The sequence below is a fragment of the Dermacentor andersoni genome, chromosome 3 (genome assembly GCF_023375885.2).
Source record: "Dermacentor andersoni chromosome 3, qqDerAnde1_hic_scaffold, whole genome shotgun sequence".
Lineage (NCBI taxonomy): Eukaryota > Metazoa > Arthropoda > Arachnida > Ixodida > Ixodidae > Dermacentor > Dermacentor andersoni.
In genome coordinates, this window is record NC_092816.1 from 168,798,296 (window position 1) to 168,809,155 (window position 10,860).

A 10,860-nucleotide genomic window follows, 5' to 3' on the forward strand; every position below is an offset into this window, starting at 1 on the left:
ACGGGACAGGCTACCCGCCTACTGCGGCGCATTCGACCCCCATAGTTATAAAGTTGGTTAAACCTGGGGCAATTTATTCACACAGCTGCGATGGGGATTGATGATCATAATGATAAGCTTTTTGCATGCTGGCGGGTACTCTTCAATGATCATTGAACCTTTCTCGTTTCTCCAGAGCAAAATAACAGGAACAGCTGGGGAGAAGGACTTGACGAGGACATCCGGACATCCCCCCTAGATCTGTGCATCATTTGGGGTGATATCGGACGTGAATATAAACAGCAGTGAATGTTGGTGAGTGTGAGGGGACGCTATAGTAAGAATCAACATGAATGTGTACCGTTAAATGAGTTGGAATGCAAATGAGTGCCGGTGAATGTAACTGAGTGGGTGTGAGTACTTACTGTGAGTGAGCGGCGATATAACTCATCATAGTCAATCTATGTTTATGTTTAGGATGAAGGCCTCTCCCAGCGATCTGCAATTACGTACCCCTGTATTTCACTTTAGCTGATTCGAAGTAGTGCCTAAAAATTGTTCATTTCATCGTACCCCTTATAATTATCTGCCATCCTCGACTACGCTTCCTTTACCTTGGCACCCATTCTATAACTGTGATGGACCACCGGTTGTCTGCACTGCACATTACATGGCCTGTCCAACTCCACTTTTTAGAGCGTCCGTTCCTGCGTTGAGAATCGGCATCGGCATCCCTCGGTGTAACCGAGCGAACGAGCACAGCGAAGCATGAAAGAGCGAACGCGGAGCGCAACGGGCGCTGAAACACGGCGATAGCGAAGAGAGCGCAAGAAGGAAAGCGGAGGAAGAGAGAATGGCGAAAGGGTGAGGAGGAAAGTGGAGCGTGATACGTGCTCTACGGCGGCGACCAGGCATTCTGCGAATGCGTCCAACGATACCATATATGGAAACGAAGCGATGGCTTCGGAACCACTGCGCGTGCACTGCGCCTGCGCCGCCGCCGCTAGAGAATGCGCCCCGCGCGATCGACGCGTTCCCGTGTTTACGCTTTGTTGCTGAGCAACGAGCGACGCAGCCGGCGGAAATGCTTTGTCCGCCACTGCTGCTGAACGCGCTGCCCGGCAGAGGCTCGGCGCCACCGCCGAGGGGACCTTGTCGCTCAGAATCAAATTCTTCGCCACAATCAACCCCAGCAATTCCGGACATTCAAGATTGAAAATTCGCGCTACGACGCACACAGTGTACTGCAGGAAAAAATGGCTGTGGCTTAGCTAAGGTTAAGCCCAGGATGCGAAGCATACTAGCCTTTATTTTAGTTGTTGAACCACTGTTTAGCCTGGTGAACTGCTGTTGCTTGGCTATATTTGGTTCGGCTAGTAGAAGAAACAACTCATGCGTTACTCTGCTTCGCCTTCAAGAGTGGAACGCGACAGCGTTCCCGTCGACCCGCCAAGGGGTGTAAGACAATGGGCTACGGCGCAGCGACTACGCGCCCCGCATTGGACGCGGTGAGCGTCGAGCAACGCAGCGTTCGGCGCGGCAACTAAATGTGCGCCTGAGCAAACGACGCACGCCTGAGCCTTAGAAACAGTTCGTTTCTAAGGCAACAGCGCGTTCACTATAGGCGCTTTTGTACCGCTTCGAAGCATCGTACTCAGTGGTAGCGTCTCCGTCTCACACTCCGGAGACCCTGGTTCGATTCCCACCCAGCCCATCTTGCAAGAGTTGAGCCAAAGCCACCTAGAAAAAGCGCAGCTGCTTATATACCGCCGCGACGCCGCGAGCGACGGCGCGAGTTGGAGCCCCGTTTCTCCTCTGTCGTGACGTCACGGTGTCACGTGGTATTGAAGGCGGCACCGCCGCGCCTGAGGAGCTGGGTTGAGCTCTAGTAACATCATAAAAACATATATAGTAATAACAGACCGGACCACGCCAACAGCTTCCACCGGCGAGCGCGAATTGAGAATGGCTGATCTGATAACGGCCGCGCGTAGAAGACGAGCGACCGGACTGTTAATCAGCACTTTTGCTGCAATTGATACGCCTTTAGAGGCTCGGTCACGCTTCGAGTAAGCGGGTGCAGGATCTCGAAAAAGCGCCCTATAAGCGACCTATATTTCACACAGGAAACGTAGAGAAAGAAATTCAGGAAAGACGATATTTATAGCACATTCCAAGACAAGGTGGTGGTGGTGACAAACTTTAATAAATATTGAGCCGTATCTTAAGCTATTCCTGGGTTGGCCCTTGGTCTCGTGAAGTGGCCAGCAGTCGGTGACGTCCGGCGACTTCCGAAGCCCAGCCCACCAGCTGCTTTTGGACAGCTGGGTCGGAGCTGGACACCGCGACCTCCCATCGCTCGAGGTCAGTGAGTTGCCATTCTGATGGCGGTTGGAACTCAGAGCATATGTACAGTATGTGATGGAAATCAGCTCTTGGGGCTCCACACAAGGTACACTCTGGAGAGAACAGCCCTGGGTGCATTAGTGCTAGAAGGGCGGGGGAGAGAAAAGTGCGAGATTGTAGCTGGCGCCACGTCACCTGCTCTATTTTAGTGAGTGATTTGTGAGGCGGAGGATAGTGGAGTCGTTGCTCTCTGTAGTGGAGTGAAATTTCGTGGTATGTGACCATTCGGTCACGGGCGCTTCCTGGCTCGGCGGTTTGCCCTGCTCGGTTGACGTACGCTCGAGCGGTGTCATGGGCGGCTTCGTTGCCTGGATGGCCCGCGTGCGCGGGGACCCATATGAGTTGAATGGGCCTAGTGGGGGGCTGAGAGGAGTTGAGAATTTTATGGGCGACGGCATGCGTCCGTCCTTTTGCAAAGTTTCTGATCGCGGTTTTTGAGTCACTGAAGACGAGTGTGGCAGTGGTTGAGGAGATCGCAAGGGCAATTGCAGCTTCTTCGGCTTCTACTGAGGTGTGCGTTAGGACCGATACAGCTGCTAGAGGTGAAAGATTGTTACCGATTGCGCAAATGGCAAAGGCTGGCTGAGTGGTGTATGCCGCGGCATCTACGTAGACAGCCTCCGTGTGCTGGTTGTACCGTTTGTGTAGTGCCTGAGCTCTTGCTGCGCGTCGAGCTTGGTGGTGGACTGGGTGCATGTTTTTTGAGAGTGGATGCACTGTTAGAAGCTTTTGGGTGGCCCCGGGGGTGGGGTATGTAGGTCGGAGAGTGTTGGTTGGGTTAAGACCTAGGTTCTTAATAATGCTGCGGCCTGTAGGGGTGGAGGAGAGACGTTCAAGTTGCGCCGTCCGGTGAGCTTCGGTAAGCTCGGCTAGTGTGTTATGTATGCCCATGAGTAAAAGTCGTTCGTTGGAGGTGTGTCGAGGGAGGTTGAGGGCGGTCTTGTATGCCTGGCGAATCAGGGCGTTGATTTTCTCTTCTTCTGCTCTCGTGAGGAAGAGATATGGAAGAGAGTATACTATGCGGCTGACGACGAATGCTTGAACTAGGCGACGGAGGTCATGTTCTCTCATGCCCCTGTGTCGGTTGGCAATTCGTCGTATGAGCCGCATTGTCTGATGGACGGTGTTTGTGAGTTTGGTTATCGTGGGGGTGTTCTTGCCGTTGCTCTGGAGTAGGATGCCTAGGATTCGTACCTTTTCCACTTCTGGGATGGGGGTGCCGTCCAACGTGAGTTTTATTGGAGATGGGGGGCCTAGGTCCGTCCTACATCTAGGTGGTCGAAGAATTAGTAACTCGGATTTGGTAGGGGAGCATGCCAGGCCGACAGTTGCAGCATGCGCTGCCACCAGGTCGGCACCGGACTGCAATGTTTCTTCTATGGCTCCGGCATTTCCTGTGGTTGTCCACAGTGTAATGTCGTCGGCATAGAAGGAGTGCGAGAGATTAGGTACTGCGTTTAACGCCTTGGCCATGGGAATGAGTGTTATGTTGAAGAGCAGCGGCGAGAGGACTGACCCTTGCGGGGTGCCTCTGCTGCCGAGTGCGAAGGTTGGGGAGGAGAGAGATCCGAAGCTGATTTCTGCTGTGCGGTGTCTTAGGAAAGCTGAAATGTATTTGAAGGTGCGCGGGCCGGTTCCTAGTGCCGAGAGCGCTTCTAGGATGGCGGAGTGGTTGACGTTGTCAAAGGCTTTGGTTAGGTCCAAAGCTAGTATTGCTCGCGTGCATTTTGCATTTCGGGGGTGGAGGGCCTCTTCTGAAATCTGAAGCATAACGTCCTGTGTCGACAAGTGACTGCGGAAGCCAATCATCGTGTGGGGGAGTAGGTCGTGATCGTCCATATGGTTCTGTAGGCGTTCCAGGACCACATGTTCGAACAGTTTGCCTAGACAGGATGTGAGGGAGATTGGGCGTAGGTTTTTTAGATCTAGGGGTTTGCCTGGTTTCGGAATAAAGGTTATGCGGGCGTGCGTCCATTGGGCTGGTAGCGCTCCATCTTGCCAGTACCTGTTGAAGAGGTCTGTTATAGCCTGCATGGAGCGCTCGTCCAGATTCCTGAGCATCTTGTTGTTGATTTTGTCTGGCCCCGGGGCCGAAGTGGTGCGTAGTTTCTGTATGGCAGCTTTAACTTCCCATTTGGAAATGTCCTCATCTAGTGTAGGATTGGGGCCGCCGGTGTAAGTAGGGAGCGGGGTAGGTGGAGTTGTGGTAAGGTAATGTGTTTTAAGAGCGTCTAACAAGACGTCATCCTGCAGAGGGAGCTTGTGCAGAATGCGGTTGACATTCTTCCTTTGCGCTGCTTTTGTGCCTCCTGGTTCGAGCAAGCAACGAAGAAATGTCCACGTGTCTCTGAGGCCGAGGTTGCCGCTCATACGATCGCACAGCTGGCCCCAATGTTGGTGTGCCAGTTGGCTTGCATGTGCTTCAATCTCCTTTACGAGAGCGGCTATGCGCCGCTTAAGTGGCCGATTGTGTTTGTGAGCGAGCCACCTTTTTTGAAGGCTGGCATGCGCTTCCCAAAGATGTAGTAATCGACTATCTGCCGTCTCTGCATTTGGGGTGTTAGGGATTGTGGATGTGGCCCCAGCCACGTCCTTGGTGAGGGTTTGTGTCCAGGTGTCCAGATCTGTGATGGTGACTGGGACGTCTCTTCGGATTTGACGGAACTTGTCCCAGTCCACCACCTCCAGGCGTCGTTTTCTAACCTGGGCCAAGGTTGTGAGGTTGAGATCGGTGCCGAGTATATAGTGATCACTACCGAACGAGTGCTGCGTGTTGGTCCAATGACTGTTGGGGATGTGTTTTGAGAGGGTTAGGTCCGGGCTGGTGTTGTGTTGAATACTTGTTCCGATCCTTGTGGGTTGATCTATGTCGTTGAGCAGAGATAAGCCTTCGTTCTGGATGAAAGTCCAAAGCGAGGTGCCTTTACGACAGTTTTTACGGTAGCCCCAACTGGTGTGGTTGGCGTTAAAGTCTCCTATTATCAGAATGGGGTGGTCCGCACTGATCGTGAGTGCCTTGCGCATTGCTGCAATGAGAGGTGCCGGAGGGCCTTTTGGCGGGCTATATATGTTCAGTATGAAGAGGCTGCTGCCTTTGCGTGTGCGGGGTAAGAGTTCTACTAGGAGGCTGTCTATGTCATCAAGCTCTAAATCGTGCTCAATTGCGGTAAAGTTACGGTGAACCAGCGTCGCTACTCGCGTTCGTGACAGCCCGCTGGTTGACTCATGAACTGTGTAGTTTCGAAGCTTGACATTACAGAGAGTTTCTTGCAATGCTATAACGGTAGGTATCTCGTCTGCTGAGAGGTTTTGGAGGTGAAATTGCAGGTTGTTGCGCTTCGCTCGGAAGCTCCTGCAATTCCACTGCCACACTCGAATGCAGCTACGTTGTGCAGCCATGTTGGGGGGCAATTGACGGGTCTATGAGATTTGGGCTGTGTGGCTGGGTGATGAATGTTCCTTGTATGTGGGGCTGAATTTGAGCCATAGAGGCCGCGTGTGCGCCTTGACGTCGCTCGAGGGCAGTCATCCGGCCTGCAATGTTTGTCATCCATTCTGCAGTATCAGTGCGTAGGGCGTTCATGTTTTGTTCGAGACTTTTAATTATCGAGGTTAGCTGAGTGAGCGCAGCTGTGTCTACTGAGTTGGGGGGGTCATATTCAGCTTGCGCCTTGCGCTTAGCTGGGGGGTTGCGAGTAGGTGACGCAGCGCGTGAGGAGGAGGTGGAGGCAGGGGAAGGAGTGAGTTGCTTAGGTGTGATATTTTGTACTGGGTTGGGGGGGACAGAATTCTTTGTAGACTGTTCTCTCCTGAGAAGTAGTTGTAATTGTTGGCGGAGCTCTGCAATTTCTAAACTCTGCTGTCTGAGTTGTGCTCTGAGCTCTTCATTCTCTTTAGCGAGCGAGGGAGGTCCCGGCCTCCAGCTCACCTGTTTATCCATGGGCTGGGCGTTTGATTTCGGTAGTGGTGGGAAGGAGCCGGACCGGCTCCTGTGCTGGCTTTTCCGTGAGACGGACCTGGAACCGGTTCTGGAGTTGTTCCGAACCCGGCTGCGTGATGAGCGGGACTGGTGAGCCGTGCTCTCGGTGGATGAAGACCCGGCGGGATTGTCTGTGGTGGTTGTAGCATTGGTGTTGGATTTCGGTTTGCCAGCCCGGTCGAACCGGACTTTGCATTTTTTGGACCCCGTGAAGTGGGAGCCACCGCACAGGATACATTTGGAGTCGCATGTGGGAGTTGAAGTTGCCGGATGGGTGTCGCCGCATCTGTGACATCGGTTGCTGACAGCTTGCGGGCAGACGTCCGATCGGTCCCGTACAAAAAAAATTATTGAGAAGGCATTGAAATATTGTTGGTCAATGTTGAGTTTTTTATTGAGGAATTATTGAGAGTATGTTGGAGAATTGTTGGGTTGAGTGTTGAGCACTCTTGAATATTGGCCACTGAAATCGAATTGAAACTCCATTGGGTACCTCAATGTTGAATAATTGTTAAGCTACCATTGAAAGTCCATTGTGCCTAGACGGCCCGTTGTGTTCATTTTGTTGAATGGTTGTTGAGTTACCATTGATTCTGCGTTGAACTAACGTTGTGGTAGTTCTGTTGACCTGTTGTTGAGTTATTATTGCCACAGCATTGAAAAGCATATTGTTGCACACTTGAGATGCCATTGAGATTTCAGAAGTCGCCATTGAAATATGATTGACGTTTCGTTGGGCTAGTGTATTTTTATTCATATATTGAAATTGCTTCGCTGTTCACACTTGCATGCCCCGGTGCCTGCTCGTAGCTTTCCCAAACACAAACAAAATCAAAGGAGAGACTGATCAACTTGAAGTACCTTTATTTACACTAAAGATGCGTGCACGTGAAACATTACAGTACATAAGGCACCACTACATCGAACCTGGAGACATAGGCTAGTACCTACAGCACTCTAGCAGAATATACATCTGAAAAAACCTATACATATGAATCCAATCAAAACGATCATTGTGCTCTTCACTTTCGACTTAAGTTTATGACTAGAAGGCAAAGCGACTCAAAAGCCAAGCCTTAAGCATACCCTTGTAACAACCAACTTTGAACACATGAACACTTGGAGCTGCTTGCATGTGAATACACAAAAGACATCTGAATATGTTACATTAAAATCTTGCGCACACTAACACATCACAGGAAGAGCTACGGCTGACTGTGAGAAGGCAAAATAACCAACTTGAAACAAATGACTTCACGTAAATATATACAACCACGATTAAAATTTAATGAAGTACCAAAGTAGACTTGCCTGAGCTTTGTCTTCGACATATATACATTTTCATGTTGCCCAATTATTTTATAAAATAACATCACTCAACTTAGCTATTATTTGACGAGACATAATTTAGAAAGTTGTCGGGCATGATGAACACCTGAATCGTGTTTCTGACAAGCCAGGATTGCTTTCTTCAAAAATAAACTTGTAAAGCTTTTCTGTAATTAAAGCAGCTTATCTCCCTGGCACAAGTCAAGAACAAACAGTACACCATTTGATTATGTTAATGTGGGGTACAGAAGAGTTCCTTAGCGGCATTTCCTCAATTTAGTGAGCTCATTTTCAGGTAATCTTTCTGGACCTGCACAAAGCTAATTAAAGCACTTTTTGGGGCCTTTTTTCCTATACCCAGCAACTAAGTGCTACCTCAGTCAATAAAGAGATAAGGAAAGGCTAATACCTTGAACGATAAGAGAAAAAATAATTATTTAGCACAGAAAATTGGTAGTAACACATGGCTAACACAATTCCAAACAGCCAAATAAATGGTCACCTGCACTTTCAGTATCAAGCACCCGAGAAATAGTCATAAAGTATGAGAAAAGGTTCCAATGACTCGACAGCCATTTTGCTGAGACAGTGAAAAACGCCAATAAATGCATATACGAAACACCAATTACCTCAATTTCGCAGATAAAATGTTATTAAAATAGCACGAGAATTTTGCTGCATAAAATACATAAAGGTTGCATAAAAATTGGGACAAAGCAGTAACTGAAAGACAGAGGGAGCTACAGCACCCATGTTGAAAAAGATTACAAGGACAATGATATATATGCATATTTAAGTTTTCAATTTTCGCTCCAACATATAGAAAAAGAACGCATGCACTTAGAGCATAAAAAGGTTCATGGGCCTGGAGAATGCAGCGCAGTACAAAGAAGCGTCATGAGAACCGAAAAGTAGATCTTACTACGAATGCTTGCAACCTACAATCAGGCATGTGCCATGTCATGCCTTGAATGGATGAAATTCATAAATCTTACACACAAAGGAAGTTACCATCACTCTTATTGGCTTCCTCAGGGGACTCCTTGAAATTGAACTAGAAAAATGTACTCAGTGTCAAAAACATTGAGAAGATAAGACCCTATAGCGTTCTTCCTGAAATAAACAGCGCGAATAACTTCATGTATCAATTCTATGGACACTTCGCCAATTCGGTGTACATTTATATTTCACAACCACCCAAACAGAGACGAGAAGGAGGAATTAAGGTAGGAACACACATGAACGCTGACTCAAGTAGAAGTTTATTCGTGAAGAAGATTTTAAACACACTGGCCAACTTCACAAAGAAAAAGCCATGGATGCGCAGCATACACAGCCCGGCACAACAAAAAAGGACCTAAATACGTCCTGTAGAATAAACATGTGCGTCAAAAACTAACAAAAACATGAAAACTGAAAGGTTTCTCCTGTAAGTGATATTAACGAGAAGTACTGCAGCAGCTCTTTCCCACTAATGGTCACAGAAATCTTGCTTATGAATATTTCTTCGTGATCAATAAATAATGCTTCCATAAGTCCTCTTGTGTTCTGGTCTTTGTGATGAAACAATCGTTCTTTCTGCTCTATACCGCAACACCAGAGGAGTTCCAGAAGCAATATTTATTGATCACAAGCGAAACAATAGCATAACCAAGTTATCTGTTGCCCTTAGTGGGAAAAAGTTGTTCTCAAAAGAGTATTTCCCGTTGGGTAGTATCACTTATCGGACAAATCTTTCGCTTTTTCAATAGATTTGACCGATAGTTCTCGTTCTTCACGCACGTTTATTCTACATGACATGGCTTCATATTTTTTTCTTGTCGCACGTGGCTGTTTCTGCCACGCATGCACGGATTTTTACCTTTGCCAAGTTGACCAGTGTGTTTAATACCTTTGTCATCAAAAGCAAACTTTTAGTAGAGCTTGCGCTCGTGTGTGCTCCTACCTATTTCGTCGTCCGCCTCTGTTCGTGCTGCTGTTTACAGTACCCACGTATCACTTGGTTAGGCTGGTAAACATTCTCACAAACAAAAGTAAATGCCTCCCCTCAAAAGGTAGCCCATCCTTTACCACTAAACGCCAGAGCAAATCGAAAGTAAGCCTTCACAGCGTCCATGCGGCAGCTAGTACACCACAGAGCAACACAAAAGATAGTTGAAAATCCCACTTGATGGAGAGTGGCAACAGAGATGCGCGCTTGCTAGTGAATCAGCCACATATCAACGGGTGTCTCTTGCAGGACGCCAAGGTGCTTTTGGCGTAGAACACTTTAGCATCTGGGAATTTACTGCATACGTAACCTGTGAGAAGGGAATGTGGACAGAAAATGATATTGCGCGGATTAAGAATCTGCCACACACTGCACATAACTACGCACGAAATAGAACTACACACTATACTGGCAAGTAAAAATTTGCGACTCTTTACGAGTGCCGTCGAGAAAAGGAAGGAATGGGTTGCTACGGTAAATGTTAGCTAAAAAGCGCACAGCGATGTTTCACAGTGGGGAAAATATTCCCGGCTCTCTCGCAGAACCAAAGACCACGCGACAGTGCATAGCCCATACCAAACAGATATCGAATCTTTGGGCAGAAGTCCAGTAGAAGGAATGACCTAAACATACGCCGAGAGCGATGTGAGCGTGAGCGTGCCTGTACGAGTGAGAACATGTACCGCTTCTTTGAAGCTAGCCGCTCCGGCGTGGCTCCGATCATCCCGCGCGATTTGTGTGCAGAACGTCGCGTACACGCCCTTGTGCGTTTTGCGCGGTAGCGTCCGCGCAGTGAGCTAGCTTCATGCACGCGTCATTCTTCACCGCGCAAACGGTGCTCGAGTGCGACGCTTAGCTCGAGGCGACAACGTGCCGATTGGCGCTCCTTTCGCTTCTGGAAACAACGCACATTCGGATCGGTCCAACTCAAAGAGGCAGCAGAGGACGGTGGCATGTTTCGGTTATCGCTTATTAAAATTGTACAGTACGCCTTCAACGGCAACCCGCCGCGCTAGATAAAGATGCTTACTGCGGTAGTTTTGGCGGTGATAGACGATAAGGTGAGCCCGTCGGCGGCTGTGTTCTTTGACCACGTCACCACACCTCCGTTCATTTGCGCTGTGTATCCGTGTACAGTCACCGCGCGGAAGCTGTGACAAATCGGTTGGCCGTTCTC

At 48.9% G+C, this 10,860-nt stretch overlaps 1 protein-coding gene across 1 annotated transcript; it reads right to left on the minus strand.

Annotated features, from left to right (window-relative positions):
• Window positions 1-2,208: 2,208 nt before the first annotated feature.
• LOC140216585 (uncharacterized) lies at window positions 2,209-5,409 on the minus strand. Its single transcript, XM_072286954.1, has 2 exons — window positions 4,323-5,409; window positions 2,209-2,360 (listed from the first exon to the last, which is right to left on the minus strand). The coding sequence occupies exons 1-2, from the start codon at window positions 5,407-5,409 to the stop codon at window positions 2,209-2,211; spliced, it is 1,239 nt and encodes a 412-aa protein (XP_072143055.1).
• Window positions 5,410-10,860: the final 5,451 nt, after the last annotated feature.